Genomic DNA, 22,057 nt, shown 5'->3' with positions numbered 1-22,057 from the left:
AAAACTCATTTCAAGTAAAATTATAACAGATATTCCCTCTTGGTCTACATAGACTCATTTGACTTTACAAGCCAAGCAATTAGACAGTTTAAAGTTTAAAAGGGCTATAGATCAGCAGGAGGCAAAGACTTCATGTGATTCACAATGAGGGAGCAAAGTGTAGGGCGACTTTAAGGAGAAAACTGGAAACTGTGCCATACCCCGCAAGCACAGCACCTATTGGTGTAAATGGTAGGGATCTTTCCACTGCACCTGAAAGAGAAACAGTTCCATTGTTTTCTAGCATTTCAAGAGTGACAAGGACCATTTGCCACCACCTGTGTCATTATAAAATAGACTGGTGTGGTGTCTGCCGTGAATATTGAACAGGTAGAATCTTTTAGATGGCAATGACTGTCTATGTATATGTGCAGTGTCTGTTCACGTGTACCATGCACATGTGGGAGAAGTCCAGAGGTCAGCCTTCGGTGTTGTTCTTTGGAACTGTCCACCATGTTTTTTGAGACAGAGTCTGTCAAGTGGGACCTGGGGCTCGCAGGTTAGGCTACGTTGGCTGATTGTCAAGCCACAGAAACTCTGTGGTCACTTCCCCAACCCTGGCATCACAAGCACACATACCTGACTTTTTAATGTAGGTTGTTGGGGGCTGCTCTCGAGTCCACATGCTTGCATGGCAAGCCCTTAACCAACAGCCATCCACACAGCCCCAGATGTGACCGATTGCCTTGTGTGAGGATAACTCTCTTCTGAGAGACTTGGCTTTTTCTGAATCGGTACAGTAACGTTTTCTACAATACCACCTTCCAAACCACAGAAACACTCTCTGGAGTGCTCCCTGACGGAGACCGAGGGCAACTACTGCACACAGCTGGCTCAGATCCAGGCTCAGATCAGCGCCCTGGAGGAGCAGCTGCACCAGGTGAGGACGGAGACCGAGGGCCAGAAGCTGGAGTACGAGCAGCTGCTGAACGTCAAGGCCCACCTGGAGAAGGAGATCGAGACCTACTGCCGCCTCATAGACGGAGACGAGGGGTAGGCACTCTTCCTGTAGAACACTCCTTAAGATTCCTAAACATCATCTGAAACTGAGCCAAGTCTCTGTGGTCCAGATCACATGTGAATAAAACCTCCCTCCCCAGCGTTACTTCAGCAGTCAATGAACTCCTGTAAGTCGGTGCTGTTTTATCGCTTTAGCAAGGCATGCATGTAATTAACGCAAAATCTATTTTTTCTTTTTTTTTTTTTACAGCTCTTGTGTTAAGTCAAAAGGCCAAGGAGGACCGGGAAATCAGACAAAGGGTAAATGAAAGTTCCGCAAGGTGTTCATGATTTCTTCCTTTCCTCTCCTCTCTTCTTTCCTCCTCTTCTAACTCTTCTGCCCCTGCCCAGCCCTCTCTCCCCTGTGTGTGCATATGTGCAGGTGCACCTGTTTATGGAGACCAGAGGGCAACCTCAAGCTCAGTCATAGTAGTCTCCTTTTATTTTTGAGACAGGGTCTCTGACTAGCCTAAAGCCTGCCAAGTAGGCGAGACTGGCTAGCCTCTGACTCCCAGGCATCCTCCTGTCTCCACCTCCCCAGCTCTAGAATGACAGGTGACTCGTTTAACGTGGTTGCTGGGGTGCTCTGGTCCTCATCATTACAAAGCCAGCACTTTACAGAGACTGAGTGTTTTCTGCTGTTTGTATTGTATTTGGTTTGGTTTGGTTTTTCAAAATAGGGTTTCTCTGTATAGCCCCGGCTGTCCTGGAACTCTCTATGTAGACCAGGCTGGCCTTGAACTCAAAGCTCCACCTGCCTCTGCCTCCTGAGTGCTGCGATTTAAGGGGTGTACCACCACACCCGGCAGATGATCTATTTTTCAAGTGATGAGTTATTCTCCACCTGTGTGAATTTAGCACAACTTTAATGGTTTGTTTGTGTCGTTTTAGATTTGTCTAAAACCGCCATCGTTAAAACTGTTGTTGAAGAACTAGACCCCCGTGGCAAAGTTCTCTCCTCCCGAGTTCACACCCTGGAAGAGAAGTCCACCAAAGTCAACAACAAGAATGAGCAGAGGACCCCTTCTTGAACTCCTCCCCTAAAACAGACGGCTCTAATTTCAAATACAAAAATCTAAATGCTTTTCCTCTTATGTTTCTGCTTCTCTCCAGTAAGTGAAGATGAGCTCCTTTTAGATTAGTGACATTCTTTGCCTTTCTCTCTGATGATGTTTCAATAAACGTCTCCCTGTTGCAAGTTATCCTTCCTGGTTCTTGTCCATCACTGCATCTTAAGTACACCCTCCCACAGAAGCTAAATTCTACCCTTAATTTTCTCTGTTTAATCTACTGCTCTTTGCAAGTTAGGAACTGGTTGACTACACAGTGTTTGTAGTCACATGTGCGTTCACAACTCAGCTGACATGGCTCCTGGTTGAATACACAGTAGTTTGTCACATCTCTATAAAATGTTATCTTCCACCCTTCCATGCATGCTGGGCACACATACCTTGAGTGCTAGGCCCTAAAAATAAAACAACTAATTAAAATGAAAACCAACTCCTGGAGCTGAAGAGACAGCTCAGAATCAGCTCCCCTGGCTCAGATCCCAGCACCCACATGGTAACTCTCAAATTCCTATAATTCCAGGGGACCCGATGTCCTCTTCCAGGCCTCTTTGGACACTTTACATGTGTACAGTGCACTGTATGTACACTACACACATACATGCTGGCAAAACATACACACAAAACAAAAATAAATGAATAGTCATTTAAAAAAAATAGATCTTGAGTGTAACAGACTCATGGAAGTAAAACTAAGAAATTAAAAAGTCAAAAGCATCCTAAACATAAAGGAAAAGTGTTTTGTTTTTTTTTTTAAGAGAAGAGAGAGGGGGATGTTGCATAAGAGAGGGGCAGCTGAAAGATTGTAAGAGGCAGGGGTAGCAGAGGATGGTGGTTCCTGGACACAACAGGGCTGTCGGGCTCAGGAACTCAGTGCACAAGACCCATGCAGTGGTGAAGGGAGCCATGGAGTCTCACCCCGAAGCTAAGGAGCTAAAGCCAATTGATGGCTGATAGGGGAGTGGAGGTGAAAGAGGAGGAGGAAAGATGGGGAGAGCCGGGGAGTGGGAAGGAGCATTGTGAAATGCTGTCTTCTGGACTTGACATGGCGACTGCCTTCTCGAACCCACAGCTCTGTGTATAGGTGGCCATAGCTACCTACACAGGATCAAGTCCCAGCAGAGATGGAGTAGATGATTCACCAGGGCCCTCCCCTTACCAAGGAGCTCCTGGCAGTGGGTAGTTACTGGGGACGGGAGAATAATTCTTTATTGAGGATATGGCCAGTGGTAGGTTTCCATGCTCTCGTGGATGGTCCCAACACCCACGCATGTATGGGCAGCACCGACCAGACTTAGATGGTGATGAAAGAAAAAACATGAAATCGGGAGAGGCTTGTATTGGGGGTTACTTTTCTGGTACAGTGATATTTCACCATGACTAAGGCAACTCACAGAAGAAAGACTTTCTTTTGGCTTAGAGGGTTAGAGTCTATCATAATGCCAAGGCAAAGCCAGCAGGCAGGTGCTGAGGCTGGAGTGGAATCCTGGGGGGGGGGGGGGGGGGGGGTGTTTTATTTTTTTTCTTTTTTTAAGAATTATTTCTTTTATTTATATGAGTATACTGTAGCTGTCTTCAGACACACCAGAAGAGGGAGTCGGATCCCATGACAGATGGTTGTGAGCCACCGTGTGGTTGCTGGGAATTGAACCCAGGACCTCTGGAAGAGCAGTCAGTGCTCTTACCTACCGAGCCATCTCTCCAGCTTCTGGAGCAGAATCCTTAGAACTGACATCCTGAACCACAAGCACAAAACAGAGAGACTGATGAGCTTTAGGCTCTCCCATCCCACCCCAGACATACTTCCTCCAGCAAGGCCCTGCTTCTTAAACCTCCCCAAACCACTACCATCGTCACCTGGGGACCAAACGTTCAAATGCCCAAGATTATAAGGAACATTTCTCATTCAAACCACCGTGTAAGGGATATAGGAATAATTGGAAGGGAAAATATTATTACATTTCATTACCTACCTGCATGAAATTCTCAAGATAAATAAAAATTAAAGTTCATGAATTCATTGAAAATAGCAACTGTGGATGTAGATTAGCTTGCAGAGTGCTTAACGAACATCCCAAGGCTCTCATTTCTGTCCCAGCATCACATAAACCCGGGTGTGGTTTGCACACACCTGTACCCACACTCTGGGAGGTGGCTGGAGGAAGACCAGAAGCTCAAGGACCTTTCTACCTGCATGGAGAAGCCATCCTGAACTACATCACACCTAGCTTCAAAAATACAAATAAAATAAAATACCTGGGTGAACTTTAAAATGCTTAACTTTCTGAGTAACTGGATTTTACATCCTATACTTTTATGTCAAACCAGAAGAAAAAAAATCTCTTTCCACATAGTTCCATAGTCAAAAATACTTAGCCACTGTAGAAGACAGTTCAGCAGGTTCTTACAAAGCTAGACACACTCTGATCATCCCATCCAGCAGTTTCTGGAAACCACTGGATCCTTATTCCTCCACCCAAAGGACGTGAAAACATCTTCACATACAGCCTGCCCAGGAGGAACTGGAGAGATGGCTCAAAGGTGAAGAGCATTCGCTGCTCTTCTACAGGACTGGAGTCTCTCGTTCCCAGAAGCCACGTCAACAGATGCACAAAGCATCTGTAACTCAAGAGATCCTCCATCCTCTTCTGGCCTCTGGGAGCATCAGCATACATGTGGCGTATACTCACACTACCTATAGATAAGTAAAAATAAATCTTTTTTCTAAAAAATTGTACAATGATGTGTACAGTGAATTTATTCATTGATTGACAAAATTCAGGAGCAAACCAAATGCCCTTCACTAGGTGGGTAAAAAAATAAATGACAGCAAATCCAAACAGTGCAGCATTAACCAGAGCTATCAAGCCGGAGAAAGACAGAGAGGAAACTTCAAATGTATTACTAAGTGAAAAAAAAGCTAATTTGGGAAGAGCGCATCATGTAGGAGTCCAGCTCTCTGACATCCCAAACACAAAACCATGGAAACAATACACAGGTTAGTGGTTGCCAAGGGCTGGGAGAAGAGGATAAATATGGGGGGGGGGGGAGAGGGGGAAGAGGTTCATGGGAAAATTGAAAGTACTCTATATGCTACCATGAGTGCAGGCATGGTCAGTGTGTAATTGTCCAACCAACGGGGTTCACCAAAAGCGAACTCTGACATGAACCATGCTGAGTATGGCGTGCCAAGGTATCTTGGAAACAAATGCTCTCTGCTCCAGAGAGGGCTATTACTTCCGGCGAGTGAGGGCCATTGATGAGCTGGGCATGATTCGGGGGAGGATATGGGAAGTCTCTGTACCTTCCTCTGAATTTCATTGTGAGTTTAAACCCATTCTTAAAAACTCTTTACGGCTTTTTTTTTTTTTTTTTTTTTTTTTTTTTTTTTTTTAAATAACTACTGAGTTAGCTGAGTTTCTTCAGTGGTTGGGATGTAGGGTCACCAAGTCACCCAGACGAAGGGAACCAACTCTTTCTACTGGAACCAAGTAGAGAGACTAGGTGGGTGTACTGGGTGTACTTGTGGCTTTTAAACTGTAAGGTCTAAGGAAGAATCAGTGATAACAGATAATCAGCACCTGCTGTGTTCTGAGCACTAGGCTAAGCTCTTGGTCCCCACACCAGCCCTCTAAGGTGAATACTGTGGTCATCACCGTTTCGTGAGTAAGGAAACTGAGTCAGAGAGCAGTGGAGTCATTTTCCCAGAGTCACACAACTAATAACCGGAGGTGCTGGAATCTGGGGGAGTCTGACTCACCGCCCGTGCTTAGCCACCACCTGACACCACGCCGGGGAGAACCAAGAGTTCCTTGGCTCCGCCTGCTTCTGGTGGAAAAGGGGTTGCTAGCCCTAACTGACTTCTCTTTCCCAGACCAGAGAAGCCATTGGAGGAGCCATCACTACACAATCTGATTCTCAGAAGAAACACAAGGAATCTAGTCACAAAACAAACCACTCGTGTTCAAGAAACGTGTTTTCCTAGGCAGGCAAGGCTGCTCAGCAGGCAGGACTTTCCTAGGCAGGTAAGGGCACTTACAGTCAGTCTGATGGCCTGAGTTGGATCTCCAGAGTCTACAAAGTGCAAAGAGAAAACTGACACTTGAAAGTTATCCTGTGATCTCCACATGCATATTGCAGTACATGCATGCGTATTCACAAGCACACACATAAACACACATACACACACACACACACACACACACTAAATACATACAGACAAACATACGTACATAAAATGTTTTTAATAAAAATGCTCTTCTAGGAGAGCCAACAGAAATTTTAAAAATATGCATCTTTAAAGTTTTAAATTATTTTTTATTCATTTGGTGTGAGTATGGATATGGGTGTAGGGACACAGCATACCATGGTGCATGTGTGAAAAATCAGAGGACAACTCCCTGGGCTTGCTGATATAAGTCCTCTTCTTCTACCATCTGGAATTGAACTTGTATTCTCAGGCTTGGCATCAAGTGCCCTTACCTGCTCAGGCACCTCACCAGCTCCTAGCATTTGCATTTTAACCAATGGAATATTGAAACTAAACAATACATTTAGGCATAGTAAGATCCTTAGAATAAGACAGAAATGTAAACTTCATCCTGAAATAAAATGTCAAAACAGCATAGAAGTTCAAGTTCAACTCAGTTTAATGTCTTTGAATAACAAAAACATGAATAGGATGCATTTCAGTACCTAGTAAGAGTCTCAAGAAATGGTGGTTGATACACCAGCTAGTGTGAATCCTGCTTTCCAGCCAGGAATACATGATCTGAAGAAACAAAGACATTGATAGAAGTGACCCAGGAATCTATTTAAGTCATCTTAAGCATCCAGAAAAGCAGAAATATAAATAAAAGTATAAATTAAAAACATAAATAAAAGTATAAATAAAGCATATTTATCCTTTTAAAGTTTTAGTTTAGAGGGATGGAGAGATAGCTCAGCCATTTTGAGCATTGGCTGCTCTTGCATAGGACCTGGGTTCCATTCCCAGCACCCACCCAGCAGTTCAAAACCATCTGTAACTCCAGTTCCAAGGGGTCCAACATCCTCTTCTAACCTCCACCGTGCATGCGAGTGGTGCACAGACATACAGGCAGACAAAACATTCACACACCAAAACAAATAATCATAAATTAAACTTTAAGAAGTAAGAAGTTTTGCAGGAAATCTGTGAAGAAGAGGAGGGAGGAGACTTGACCTAGTCGTAAACACCGACCGTGTTTTCAGGGCTTACACATTGTCGGTGCTGCGGGGATAGACAAGTCTATGATGTACTGGGCCTTGTTATTTCCATAGCCAGCTCATCCGCAAAATGGTTCTAATAATATGTGCTTAACTTAGTCCACAAAAGATAAGTTAATTAGTATTTATAAGCTACCTGGAGATAAACAGATTGTGTTAATAACACTTTACAGTCTGGTTAGAACTCTTATCTAAAAAGAAAAAAAAAAATCAAGTCTTATAAACTATTCCTCTGCCAACTTGCTGTCTTGGTTGTTTCCTTCATGGGAAACTGGCAAAAAGTATAAAACTTTGGCCAGGTCACAGCAAAATCATTAATAATTCTCTGGATATAATTTATAAATCTTATAGTATGGTGCTATAGTCCGAATTAAAATTCTGTGTTGTTTTCAAATATTTGTGCCTTTTTAACTCATGCATTCCAGTCCACTGGATACCTCTTGTCTTGTAGTGACAAACGTGATATTTCTCAAACTTCTACGTCTACAACATTAAAAAGTTTCATCCAGGAAAGAATTCATGCTACAAAACTAAACCTGTAATCAGTTGACCAGTCAATCTGTACCCATCATAGGTGATGGGTCCAACCTGCCCCTGTCTGACGTGTCCACCTTATTATAATAATGCAAATAATTAACATTTATAAGTGTCTGTGCTCTTCAGACAGTCTTACAGCCGTTCATTATTAGAGCTGCTCATTGAAGTCTTTGACGGACACTGTGGGATGTGATTAAGTTCATTTGTTCCCAGGGAAGTGAAGCACAAAGAGACAGGCTGACATCCTGAGGGCTTCGTGGAAAAGAAGAAAGCACCTGTTTCCCCATGACAACCAGTCTCCTAGGTAACAGATTCTGGGTTTCCTAGGTCGTGATGAAAACAGCCCTCTCCTCCACATATTTCATTCCCCACTGATCAATGTGAAGCTCAGGTCTTAAAGTCACAATGCTTTACATACACATATGAAAGCTGGAGAGCCATGGCAGGGTGCTGGAGAGCCATGGCAGGGTACGGCAGAGCATGCCTGTGATCTCGGCATTTGGGAAGGCAGAGGCATCAGGAGGATCAGATAAGTTCAACATCAGATTGGTCTATGCAGTAGGTTCCAGGCCAGCCAGGGCTATGAAATAAGACGCTATCTCAAAATTAACTTTTTAAGAAAAAAAAGAGAAAACAATTCAGAGTCTCTTTTCAGTAGTTAGTTGAATTGATGTTCTACTCCTAGACCAAATCAAAAACAATCCCACCAGGCCCAGCAGCATGGATCTTCAATGCCAGCACTCCAATGGCTGAAAGGGGAGAACTGGAACTCAAAGCCAGCCTTGGCTACATGAGACCCATTCCAAATGGTCAACAAAAAGGAAGAAACGCCCAGTACAAATCCCTGCCAATGCCACTTATGTATGAGTTTTAGCAAAGTAGATAAGCAAGTTGCTACAGATCTTCTGTTATTTGCTTTCAACTTATTACAAACATGTGCCAGGGACTGGTGAGACCTCTCAGTAAGTAAAGCATTTCCCCACGCAAGTGTGAGGACATGCGTTCGATCCCCTCCCACCACCCCCAGGAGCCTTGAGAAAAAGCCAAGAGCTTGGGCATATGCTTGCCACCCCAGCACTGGGAGGCAGGGGCATGCTGATCCTGGGGCTCCCTGACCAGCAAGCCTAGCCGACCTCACAAACTCCAATGAAACCCCATCTCAAATGCTGAACAGGATAGATGACATAACATCACCTAAAGTTGTCCTCTAGCCTCCACACCTGTGTGCACACGCTAACATGCATGTGCATGCACACGGCAAAATAGATCAGTTCAAGAATTCTTATTCTTATTCTTATAGTTAGTGATCTTATTGACAAAAGATCACTAACTATAGAGTTAGTGTCTCAATGACACTAACTAATAACAGTCTTATTGAGTTCTGTCTCAATAAGAAGGGGAAAGTGCAGTAAAATAGGGACAATCGAGATATTCTAGTGCATTTCTACATGGGGAGCAAGCATTTCCAATGTTAACTCTTTGTTACATGGTGGGGCATATCTCCATCCTTTTCCAGGAGTCAAGAGGCTGTAAATTCTCATCTTGGCAACACAAGTAGTGGTTTTTCTCTCTGTCATCTCTGGGGCTGTGATTTAGGGTTACTAACACTGTAAGGCTATGAATTAGGATCACTGTCTCTGGCACCTTTTTCATATATAAAAAAAATATCCTCGGGCACCTTGACACCTACTGGACACTATTAAAAATCACCCAATTATGAAAAACAGCAATTAGAATATGAATAATGTTTTATTACAGATTGGCAGAGCTAAGATTGAATCCTATAAAAGCCAGTGGAGCTGTCGCCCATGGAAGAGAATAAATTTTGGCTTTGCACCTCTCTGAGAAAGAAGGCTGCTCCGCTGTGCCATCGCCATGTCTTTTCGATTTTCTGGGGGATCCAGGGTCTGTTCTCGAGCTGGGTCCATCAGGCTGGCCAGAGGAGGGGCAGGCTTTGTGGCCGGGAATGTGTGTGTTGGGCCTGGAGCAGAAAGTAGCTTTTCTTGCACCCTTGGGGGTATCTCTTCTGGAGGAACCTTTGGCAATGAGGGGTCAGGCAGGGGAAACAGCATTGGCTTCCTTAACAATGAGCCAGGACTCTTCTCTGGGAATGAGAAGGTGGCCATGCAGAACCTCAATGACCGTCTGGCATTGTACCTGAACCATGTGAGTGCCCTGGAGGAGGCCAACACTGACCTGGAGAAGAAGATCGAGGGCTGGTATGAGAAGTGTGGGCCTGGCAGTGGCCGTAGACTTGACCATGACTGCAGCCGGTACTTCTCAGTCATTGAGGATTTGAAACGACAGGTAAGAAATGCAGAGTCCCATACTGGGGCTAGAGGCATGGGATGGGCATAACTAAAAGCTAGTCAACAGTGGGGTATGGTGGTACACATCAGTCATCATAGAGACAGCAGAGGCTGAGACAGGAAGATCACAGGGCTGAGATAGTCTGGGAACTTAGAGACCCTATCTTAATTTAAAAAAAAAAAAAAGGGCTAGGAATATAATAGAATTTTTCCCAGCATGCCTGTGACTCTCAGTTTCATCTCCAGTATCATGAATATGCTTAACTAGTCACTTGATTTATTTGAAATGTATTTAGAAAGTTTATGGTGTGTGGAATTTGTTCACTCTTTGTTCCCGATGTTAAGAGTGGCATCTGAGACTTTTTTTTAAAAGGTAGAATCACTATTCCACTTTTTAAAAAGTGGAAGAGAAATGGCTTCAGAATCAACATAACTGAGCCAGGCCTGATTGTAATCCCAGACACTCCAGAGGCTGAAGCGGGGAAATCACGAGAGCCGGGGATGTGGCCCATTAGCAGAAAGCTTGCCCAGCGTGTGCAAGGCTCAGGTTCAGTATCCGGTGCCACACGGATGGGGCACTACTTATTTTGGTTTGACATTTAATTCAAATTTTTTGATGAGTGACGTTGGAGTTATCTGTGGGCCCTTTTATTATCTTAATAAAAGAATGGTTGGGCTTTTTGTTGGTGGTGATGGTTGGTTGTTGTTGTCTAATATGCTAGGTAAGAGCTCTACCGCCGAGTTACACCCCAAAACCAAGTTTCTTTGGATATCCAAATAAAAATACAGATGCCTGAGACAGATTCCCACTGACGCTGGAATGTCCTTTGACTGTCCCGTTCAGATCCTGTCTATGACCACCTGTAATGCCAACCTTGTCCTTCAAAATGACAATGCCAGACTCACAGCTGATGACTTCAAGATGAAGTAAGTGAAAGTAGACTGATTGTTATTAATAATGGCTACAAGACCACAGCTGCACTAGAGAATGTATCTTTTGCTTTTAAAACCTATTTTTGTGTGTTTTATTTTATGTACATGGGTGTTTTCCTTCTATGTATGTCTGTGCAGGACTGGTGCGCCTGGTACCTTTGGAGGCCAGAAGCAAGTATCAGACCCACTAAAACAGTTGTTTTACAGACTTACAGACAGTTGTGAGCCACCGTGTGGGTACTGGGAAGCAAAAATGGGCTCTCCGAAAAAGCAGTCTTAACCATGGAGCTATCTCTCCAGCCCTCCAAACCAAACTAGTGTAATGAAGCCATTCTATTCTAGATCAAGAAAGAAGCAAACTTTAATGCATCCTTATAAAAAGATTTATTATACATTTTTATAAATCTGACACTATTCTGACATGCTATTGGATAGCAAAGATCATCTGTAAAGAAATGACACCTCAGCCGGGCGGTGGTGGCGCAGGCCTTTAATCCCAGCACTTGGGAGGCAGAAGCAGGCGGATTTCTGAGTTCGAGGCCAGCCTGGTCTACAGAGTGAGTTCCAGGACAGCCAGGGTTACACAGAGAAACCCTGTCTCGAAAAACCAAAAAAAAAAAAAAAACTTTAAAAAAAAAAAAAAGAAATGACACCTCTAAAATAATGTATTTATAAGGGCTGGGGAGTCAGTAAAGGGTTTGCCACAAAAGCATGAGGATCTACCTGAGTTCAGAACCCCCAGCATCCACATAAAAAAAAAAAAAGACCAGTACACACATGTAGATCCAGTGCTGGTGAGATGCGGACAAAGCCAGGCAGTGATGGTCTGTGCCTTTAATCCTAGCATTCAGGAGAGAGAGGTAGGCAGGTGCCTGTGTGTTCAAGGCCAGCCTGTTATACATAGTGAGTTTCAGGACAGTCAGGGCTATACAAAAGACCCTATATCAAAAAAACAGGGGTGAGCAAAGACAGGAGAGGCTTGCTGGCTAGCCAGTCATGACAAATTGGTGAACTTCAGCTTCAGTGGGAGACCCTGCCTCAAAAAAAAAAACGGTGGAGAGATATTGAGAAAGACACCCAATATTGATTGACCTTTGACCTCTGCATACACATGCACATGCAAATCCATACACACACACGTGCGCACGCACACGCACACAACACATAGACAAATAGTAACTATAAGCTAATAGATATCTCAAACTATCTTAATAGTTTGCTGTTGCGTGAAAGCCTCAGAAATACATACAGAAACAGGACACCCCAGCCCTTGGCACACAAAGTGTCTTTACAAGTTGTACCTGCTAGTAATCCCATCTCTAAAACACCTTCACACCCTTTAAGGTATGAAAATGAGCTGGCTCTGCACCAGAGTGTTGAGGCTGACACCAACGGTCTTCGCAGAGTGTTGGACGAGCTGACGCTGTCTACAACCGACTTGGAAATACAACGTGAGGCTCTGAGCGAGGAGCTGACGTACCTCCAAAAGAACCACGAGGAGGTAAGGAAGCCCTCAGAACAGCCTCGCACTCCGATTTCCCTCTTCAAGTCCACTATTCGTTCCACACCAGGATGGTATGTCAATCAAAATCCTCCCTCTGGGTATTAATGTTTACCCTTTTCCAGGAAATGAGAGTTCTGCAAAATGCATCCGGTGGGAACATCAATGTGGAAATGAACGCGGCCCCCGGCGTGGATCTAACCGCCATGTTGAACAACATGAGGGCTGAGTATGAAGATCTAGCTGAGCAGAACCGGAAAGATGCAGAGGCCAGCTTTAAAGAGAAGGTACATCTGCGGCAGGTGACACGAGAGGAGCTCGTTGGATAAACAGTCAAGCAGGCCACTAACCCTTCTGACGGTTCCTCTTCAGAGTGCATCTCTGCAGCAACAGATTTCAGATGACGCAGGAGCGGCCATGGCCGCCAGAAACGAGCTGATGGAACTGAAACGCAATCTGCAGACTCTGGAGATAGAACTACAATCCATCACGGCTATGGTACGTGAGAACGGAACTGAAGGTGTGCGCTACTGCAGCAAAACATCCCACGCAGGATATTTTATAAAGAAAGGGAGTTTATTTTCTCACCCAAATAGCGCGGTCCCAACTGTCCCAAAGCCCTCTCTGGCTACACCACATAACAAGTGGCATCGTGGCAGAAGTTTGAGCATCGTGAGAAGCTAGAGCACAGGGAGGGACCACGCTCAACTGTTTTAAAATAACCCTTTCTGGAGAGATAACTAGTGTCTGACTAGAACTAAATCGATTTACTCCCAGAGCCCTTGATGGCTTAACCTTTCACTAGCCCCACCTCTTAAAGGTCTCCACTTATCTTAATATCAAAACGCTGGGACCAAGGCCCTCATACATAAATCCTCAAGGGAACATACTCAAACGACATCCAACACCTAACATTATATGTGCATGGGTAAATAAGTACATATAGACAATGGTTATTTTTAATATTTTTATTTTATGTCTATGAGAGTTTTGCCTACATGTATGTATACACATCATTTATGCATCTGGTACCTGTGAGGATCAGAAAAGGATGTTAAATCCCCTGGAGCCAGAATTACAGATGCTTGAGAGGCACCATGAAGCTGCTGGGAACCCAGGTCCTCCACAAGAGCAATTCTTAACTGCTGAGCCATCTCTCCGGTCCCTATAAGATGAATATTTACAACATTAAGTGTAGTATACATAATTAAACGACTGTAATGTGTTATATTAAATATCAGGAATTCCATCCATAAGCATTACTTCTGATACAGCATTCCAAACCTTGACATTCTTTTCTCAGCGAATCCCACCTATTCTGATTTTTAATTGAGAATATGTACACCTCGTACTACCACCTTGAGAATGTTTCAGTATGGACACGTAGCCCTCTCTTGCTCATTCAAGCCTTACTATGCTTTTCTTCCAGAAACAATCCTACGAAAATTCACTGGCTGAGACCGAAGGGAATTACTATGCTCAGCTCCAGCAAATTCAGGAGCAGATTGGGGCACGGGAGGAGCAGCTGCAGCAGATCCGAACAGAGACGGAAGGCCAGAAGCTGGAGCATGAGCAGCTGCTGGGCATTAAAACGTGTTTAGAGAAGGAAATCGACACATACTGCAACTTACTAGACGGAGAGCAACAGTGAGTACCAGTGTGTGAAACAACTAACTGCACAGTAACTAGGTTTCTAGGTGTTTATGTTACATTTGTTACATGTTATCTAATGTATTATGTGCTTGCTACAGAAGTATAATATATATCACATAATTAGTATATGTTCTATTTGTCTTGGAATACATAGCATACATAGTACACCCTATAACTTCTTTAAAATTATATATATCCATATATATATATTCAATTATGTCATTGCATCCAATGAAATGAAAACAGAAATTTAAAAATCAAAACTCAGGGGTTTCTTTTGGCTTGAGTGTTGTGGTGGTTGTTGCTAGTGATGATGGTGGTGATGGTGATGGTGATGGTGATGGTGATGGTGATGGTGATGGTGATGGTGATGGTGATGGTGATGGTGATGGTGATGGTGATGGTGATGGTTTCTGAGCAGTATCTTATGTAATCCAAACCCTTAACTCTGTGATTTTCCTACCTCAGCCTGCTGAGTACTGGGATTATGGGCATGGGTCACACATGCAGCCTAGAACCAAAGATCTAAGTATGGAAAATATTTGCATGCATAATTATATAAAGAACAATTAAATATAAACTACCTGGTCATCCTAGTACTCTGGTCCAAGGGGGAAAAAAATGCTTTTATGTTTATGTTTAAATACATTCCTTAAAACTCAACTTGTTTTATTACTTCAGTAGTGACCCTACCTATACCCTCAGTCCAAGCTCAGAACGAGGATTAAGAATATCTCACTGGGGGCTAGAAAGATGGCTCAGTGGTTAACAGCACTGACTGCTCTTCCAGAGGCCCTGAGTTCAATTCCCAGCAACCACATGGTGGCTCGCCACCGTCTATAATGGGATCTAATGTCCTCTGAAGCAGGCATACATGCACATAGAGTGCTCGTATACATAAATAAGTAACTCTTTAAAAAAAAAATCTCACTGCATTGGTGGTACAGCGGTGAGCACACCTTCTCCTGAGAAGAGGTTATAGAGCTGCATCAGAGTTTGTTAGCTAAGACGCCAAAAGCTCCAGATTGGCAGCCTCGGTGGTGAATCATGTGAGTCATGGTCCTGAGTGAATCTGAACGTGTGGTTAAACCTCTTTGGACCACAGTTACCTTTCTGCTAAAGTTGTAAACACAGTAGAACCATACTCTGTTCTCAGCCATAGCACCTCCCCATGCAGACAAAGCACCTTGACAGAGGCTGACACTCAACCAGGCTGTTACTAAACGCTGGCCCATGTTCGTACTGTGTGTGAATAGCTGTCTTCTGCAGTCTCCCAGGCCAAGGGAAGCCCTCATCAGACTATTATTATTATTATTATTATTATTATTATTATTATTATCTTGTTTTCAATACATCCTACTACAGTTTCCCCTCCTTCCACTCCTCCCAGCCCCCACCCCACCCCACCCCACATCTCCCCTTTCCCATAGATCCACTCCCCCTCTGTTTCCCTGGGATATCCACCAAATACAACACAACAAGATACAATAAAACTAAGCACAAACCCTCACACCAAGGCTGGACAAGGCAACCCAGCAGGCATTGGTGGTGTAGTGATGAGTGAACACAGCTGCCTTCCAGATTGTTCTAGGAGAAGCCAGCAGTGATGGCTCCCTCCTCAGTATCTGGAGACCATCCATTCTTCTCCCAATGTACAGTACCTTTTAGGCAATGTTAAGCATCATGTTTTACATGAATGTGTTGTCTTTCCAACACTATAAACTACTGTGTTTCTTAGGTCTCTATTTTTCTATAGAACCCAGCCTACTACTTAGAACAAGCATTAAACTGTTGAATGAAAAGTCAGAACACAAATTTGGGATGGAGCCCTTATTGCTAGATAGAAGAGATGATATCCAGCCATGAACATCCATTTACTCTCTTCTCACTATGCTGAAGTCACCAAAAGCTTACTTATATCCCTTTAAAATTAAACAATTTAAAACTTACTGAAACTAGAACTCCAAAATTATTATTTCTGGGGATGGAGAGAGATGGTTCAGCAGTTAAAAACCAGTTCAACTTCCCATGTCAGATAAATCACAATCAACTGTAACTCCAGATCCAGGGGAACTAATGCCCTCTTCTGGCCTTGACTGGCACCTGCATATATGTGGATGCACACATATGAACATAAACAAAACGAAAAGTAAAAATTTAAACCCCTGTAATTTCTGATTCACAATCATTTATGAGCTTCCAATTGAAAGAAAAATATAATAACCTGCTCCTCTCTTCACAGAAGAAGTGAATCCACAAGTTATAAACCAAAGGATGGCAAGCCTGCAAATGAATTCAATGGTATGAAAGGGATTTTAGTTAGTGTAATATTGTGCCTGTGCATGTGTGTGTGTTTATGTGTGTGTGTGTATGTGTGTGTTAGCATGTGTGTGCCTGCTGTGCATGTGGAGGACAAAGATAAACCTCATGTGTCTTTCTCAGATGCTCTTGACCTTATTCTTCTGAGACAGAGTCTCTCACTAGTCTCTCACTTGTCAGTTTGGCCAGTGAATGCCCAAGGATCCTCCTGCCTCAGCTTCTCCAGTGCTGGGATTGCGAGTGTGCCCTACCATGCCTGGCTTTGTATATGCACACTAGGGATTAGACTCAGTTCCTCCTTTAATCCCAGCACTTGGGAGGCAGAGGCAGGCAGATTTCTGAGTTCAAGGCCAGCCTGGTCTACAGAGTGAGTTCCAGGACAGCCAGGGCTACATAGAGAAACCCTGTCTCAGAAAAAAAAAAAAAAAAAGATTCAGTTCCTAACACACCCACAGCAAGAACAACAGTCCCTGAGCCCCCTCCCCTGTCTAAGTGAATCTTTTAAACCCCTTCAGCTTTATTAAATGAGCAGCCTATGTGTTAACTAAAAATTTGTTTTAAGTTTAGATCTAGTGAGTGAGCCAGTGAAGTCATTGTGACTATTTATTTATTTATTTATTTTTACCTAAAGTTTTGCTATGTACCTCAAACTGGCCTGGAACTCAATCTTTTTGCCTTGGCCTGTCACAGGCTAGGATTACAAATGTGTGCCACTATCCTATTCACCTGACAATTCTTAATATTTATATCTTACATCCCTGTAGAACAGATGGGCTTAAATTATAAAATGACTGTTATGAAGAATAAATCCTCAAATATCTTTATTGCTCAGAATGCATTACTTTTAAGTTTTACTGCTTAATAAAAGGTTTATTTTAAATCATTAAAATAAGACAAGCTGGTATTTAAAGAAGGCAATAGCCTGGCCTGCTGATTCAGACCTATGATCCTAAGTACTTAGGAGGAGGTTTGTAGATTCTAGACTTGTCTGGGTCACAAAGTGAATTGAAAACAAATTTGGGTGATTTAATGAAACTCTGTCTCAAAATTAAGAATGAAATGAGGGATGGATATAAGTGAGAGATAAGAGCCCTGGTCTAGTTTATTTTTGAGTACCTGGGTTCAACCTCCAGTTCCAAACAGGAAAGAAGTCAGGGAGAAAAGGGGAAAGGAATAGAGAGAGAAAGAGGGATAGAGGGAAGGAGAAATGGAGGGAAGGAGGGAGGGAGGGGGAAGAGAAGGAGGGATAGGGGAAGAGAGAGATGGAGGGAGGGAGGGAGAGAGGGAAGGAGAGATGGAGAGATGGAGGGAAGGAGGGAGAGAGGGGAGGAGAGATGGAAGGAGGGAGGGATGGAGGGAGAGAAGGAGGGAGGGAGGGAGAGAAGGAGGGAGGGAGAGAAGGAGGGAGAGAGGGAAGGAGAGATGGAAGGAGGGAGAGAAGGAGGGATAGAGGGAAAGAGAGATGGAGGGAGGGAGGGAGAGAAGGAGGGATAGAGGAAAAGAGAGATGGAGGGAGGGAGGGAGAGATGGAAGGAGGGAAGGAGGGAGGGAAAGGAGGGAGAGAGGGAAGGAGAGGTGGAGGGAGGGAGAGAAGAAGGGATAGAGGGAAGAGAGATGGAGAGAGGGAAGGAGGGAGAAGAGGACAGTGACTGTTTCAGACCTATATTCACCTGATGCCTAGAGTCTTTTTATTTCATTTGTGCTTTCAAGCATCCATTGTACACACAGAGAGAGACAAAGACAGACAGACACAGAGAGAGGGGGAGGGAGAGAGGAAGAGGAAGAGAAAGAGAGAAAAAAAACTCAGTCCTGGCTCTTGTTAAGAACTGACCCTAAATATGGCCTTGTATCTCAATTTTCTTCAAACTTGAAAAAAGAAGTCTTTAAATGCATACCTGCCATGACTAGGTGTCTTTCCCCTGTTAAGACTGACCACTGAACTTTCCCTAACTTCATTTTAGACTCAGCGGAAGAGACGTTTGCCAGGACTGTGGCTGAAGAGCTAGATCAGCTTGGCAACCTCCTTTCACTGAGAGTGCACTCCGTCGAAGAAAAATCCTCTAAGATCAGCAATATCACCATGGAGCAGCGGGTGCCTTCCAAGGCCTCATAGTGATGGCGTGATCATTCATCAAACAAAAAGCTGCCTCTGCAAAAGTCCCTTTGGTCAAGTAGCTCAAGAAAATCATCCATGCCTGTTCCTACGAGCCAAACTACTAGACTCAAGATTCCTTTTCTTCTCCCTCTTCTCATGCTGTCATGGGCAATGCAGATGGAGATGCCACAGGCAATGCAGATGGAGGCGCCAGGACCCTTGGCTTTGACAGAGAAAGGAATTTCGTGGACAGAAAATATGAAGCAGAGTTGGAGATTTACTTAAAAAGCCATTTTTAACTTAGATCAAAGCACAGGGGGCGGGGGTCAATAGAGAGGTGTTAGGGACAGGGGTGAGACATACCCAAGTATCAGTGCGGGCTTCTCCCCGGGAAAGTCACACATAGGTGTCTTTATCAAAGGTATATATAGAATTTTGGTACCTCTCAAGTTATATCTCTAAAGGTTACAGGAAACGGCCCTCTCGTTTCTTCAACACTGCTCAAAGGGTACAGCTTAGAAGAAGGTTTAAACTTAAAACTAATTTCCTTCAGTAAACAAGGTTGTAAGATAGATTGATGGAGGTGTTGTTTAGATATAAGAGAAAGGAGTGTTAGAAACTCAGAGTGATGTATCTTGCTGGTCCTGAGGAAGTACGATTTAGCTTGATGGGTGTCTCTGAAGAAGGATATGTACTGTGTCTGCTGTGTGCCCTGACTCCAGCCATTTGGGTAGCATCGGGCATTTCTGATGGGATTTCTGATGTTTCTGGCCTTTCTTGGGTCAGACTATGGGATGAAAGGCATAATGGTTTCATCATTTTCTTCCCCTGTCACCATTTTCTTCCTATCTGTCTACCTTGGACTTTGGTAAGCCTTTCCAAGAAATGGGACAACTTCAGTAGCTCTTGATTTTATTCTGTGAGCCTTTGGCCATTTCATAAAGGGCTCTTCTGTTGCTAATTAGTTTTAAATATCTGCTTCTTTTTCATTTCCACAGCTGATCCCCATCTGACTATGCCAAGGATGTAATAGGAAAACACAGTGCTTCACATTTGCCTCAGTAACAATAGAAAGGACATTAGTCCTAACCTCAGGTCCCAAATCCCAGCTTACTGTATAAATGACCTATTTGGTCGTCTATGGGTGTTAATGTATCCATGGATCATTAGGGTTCGTTCACACTTCTGATGCTTAGATGGTGATCAGGGAATGTTTTTGTACCTGTTAGGTCTCCTTTCCACTTTGGAATGCGTGTGTCGTTCCCCACAACCCCATGGCAATGACTAAGCAAACCTAGAACTCAAGCAGGATGTCTTACTAACAACCTCTGCACAGAAGTCCATACCTGACACTATGCAGTGAACAACATTTAACAAAGAAACTCACAATTCATCAAAGCACAGAGAATAAATGTCTGTGCGATGCTCAGTCATACATGGAACATCTATATCACATCCCTGGACCATCAGGGGGCCATCTCAGAAGATGGGGAAAGACTCTAAAGGCCAAAAGCCATGGAGGACCAGACTGAAACGGGCAGGACCACTGCACCCAAGAACCCAACATCAAGCCAGTCAACAAACATGAATGAAGCAGGGAGGGGTTCACAAGCTCCCTACCCTTCGCTGAGACAGTACTGACAGTTGATGGCTTCCAGGAGTAGGAGAGTCAGTTTTCTTTTGGGGGTGTGACCCCTGTTAAGTAGATCATCTCCAGTGGGTGGCTCCACCCCCATATGCATATGAGAAGCACAAATTCGATTCTCCTGGGTGGGGTGATGAAGTTGGGAGGGGGCTGGAACACAGGTCTGGTTGCACATGCCTTTAATTCCTGCACTCATTAAAGCAAGACGAGAGAATTGTGAGTGTGAGGATAGCCTGCACTACACAGCCAGGCTGATATATGAAACCCTGTCCAAGGAAAAGAGTAAGGAAGGGAAAAATGAGTGACCTGGACCAACACGCTATTCTTCAATGACAGAGCCTGTGAGAGAAGACCAGGGGTTCAGAAGACACGGAAGCACATAAGTTTGGAATCGGGAGGTCTGCTATGTCCTATGGCAAGCAAGCTTAGTAAGGAGGGCAGCACCTTCGCACCATTTCCACGGGAGGAAAGGGCCAGAGTCAGTAGAAAATATCACACAATGGGACACAGCCAGGACGAGGCTAATGAAGCCATGCTGCACAGAGAACACGGGGCCACTCAGCAGCATTGTAGACCAAACACACAGCAGCCCAAGGACTGGTGACTCCAGTCTCTTCAGTGGGAAAAGCCAAGCTCTAGGGACAGAAACCTTAATCCCTTCAAGGCCCTGGCCCCAGCCCCAGATTAGCCATGCCACGTCTGCTCCTGGGCAAGGACACAGGATGAACGTTCCCATTGTACTTGCATCGGGGCTCTGAGAAACATTAGGTCAGCCTGGCTCTCAGCAGAGAAGGAAGGTAAGGGAGGATGAAGAGGAGGTGGAAGAGGAAGAAAAAAAAGGAAGAGGAGATTGGATTGAAAAAAACAATTTAAAGATGAATGAAAGGTGGGTTATAGAAAGGGAAAAGGGAATGATGGGGATACAGGCTTAGGTGGGGGGAGAACTGGGAAAGCAGAGCAGAGGAGAGGGTGAAGGGATGGATAACTAACTCTAAGGCTGTTTGAAAAGGCCACATGAAAACCTACTGCTTTTTCACTTGTGTGGGGGGTGCATATATATGTGTGTGTATATGTGTATTTATATGTATGTGTGTATATATGTATATGCATATATACATGTGTGTGTGTTCATACATATACATACACATATACATATATATGGGTATATCTCCCCTTAAGTTGTTAGTCAAGGGCATCCTAGAGACCTGTTCCCAACAATGAGACTATTGCCATTGTTCTTGGTTCCCCTTGGCAACAGGATCCAATTGTGAAGACATTCTGACTTTATGACAAATCATATAAACACACGTTGACTCTATGACATGGAGAAACCACAGTAGTGATTTCCCAGAAAGCTTCCTCCCTCCTGGCCAGCTCTCATGGGGCTGGAAGATGTTTTGCAGCTCTCTGAGACAAAATAATAATAATAATTAATGATAATGACAACAGCATCAACAATAATAATCGGTAATCTAGCCTAGCTGTGAACACTGTGGAACACCCACTGTAAGTACTGGGAACCGAGAAGTACACACTAAGTAAAGCCAGTGCTCTAGCCCAGTATTGCTGTTCTCTTTAAAATCCTCAATAGCGTTAGGAAGATGACTCCCAGAGTGGGAGAATTTCTTGCTGTGCAAACGAAGACCGCAGTTTGGATTCCCACCTCCCATGCAAAAGCAAGACTTGGCAACAAGTCTATGATCCCAGTGCTGG

The 22,057-nt window shown here is 43.9% G+C and overlaps 2 protein-coding genes across 2 annotated transcripts in view; both read left to right on the top strand.

Moving 5' to 3' along the window:
* The window catches only part of LOC116077060 (keratin, type I cytoskeletal 27), a 5,618-nt gene extending 3,378 nt beyond the window's left edge, over positions 1-2,240 (top strand). The window contains exons 6-8 of the mRNA XM_031351323.1: positions 815-1,032; positions 1,250-1,299; positions 1,930-2,240. Coding sequence (XP_031207183.1) covers positions 815-1,032; positions 1,250-1,299; positions 1,930-2,069 — 408 coding nt within the window. The 3' untranslated portion in view covers positions 2,070-2,240. The remainder of the gene's footprint in view (positions 1-814; positions 1,033-1,249; positions 1,300-1,929) is intronic.
* A 7,459-nt stretch (positions 2,241-9,699) lies between these two features.
* Positions 9,700-19,660, top strand: LOC116077771 (keratin, type I cytoskeletal 26). Its single transcript, XM_031352546.1, has 8 exons — positions 9,700-10,196; positions 11,043-11,125; positions 12,476-12,632; positions 12,758-12,919; positions 13,005-13,130; positions 14,062-14,279; positions 16,528-16,586; positions 18,566-19,660. The coding sequence occupies exons 1-8, from the start codon at positions 9,765-9,767 to the stop codon at positions 18,715-18,717; spliced, it is 1,389 nt and encodes a 462-aa protein (XP_031208406.1). The 5' UTR covers positions 9,700-9,764; the 3' UTR covers positions 18,718-19,660.
* Positions 19,661-22,057: the final 2,397 nt, after the last annotated feature.

Source organism: Mastomys coucha, unplaced genomic scaffold (assembly GCF_008632895.1).
Source record: "Mastomys coucha isolate ucsf_1 unplaced genomic scaffold, UCSF_Mcou_1 pScaffold5, whole genome shotgun sequence".
Classification (NCBI taxonomy): Eukaryota; Metazoa; Chordata; class Mammalia; order Rodentia; family Muridae; genus Mastomys; species Mastomys coucha.
Note: the sequence above shows the minus strand (reverse complement) of the source record. Positions and strands in the feature narration are given on the sequence as shown.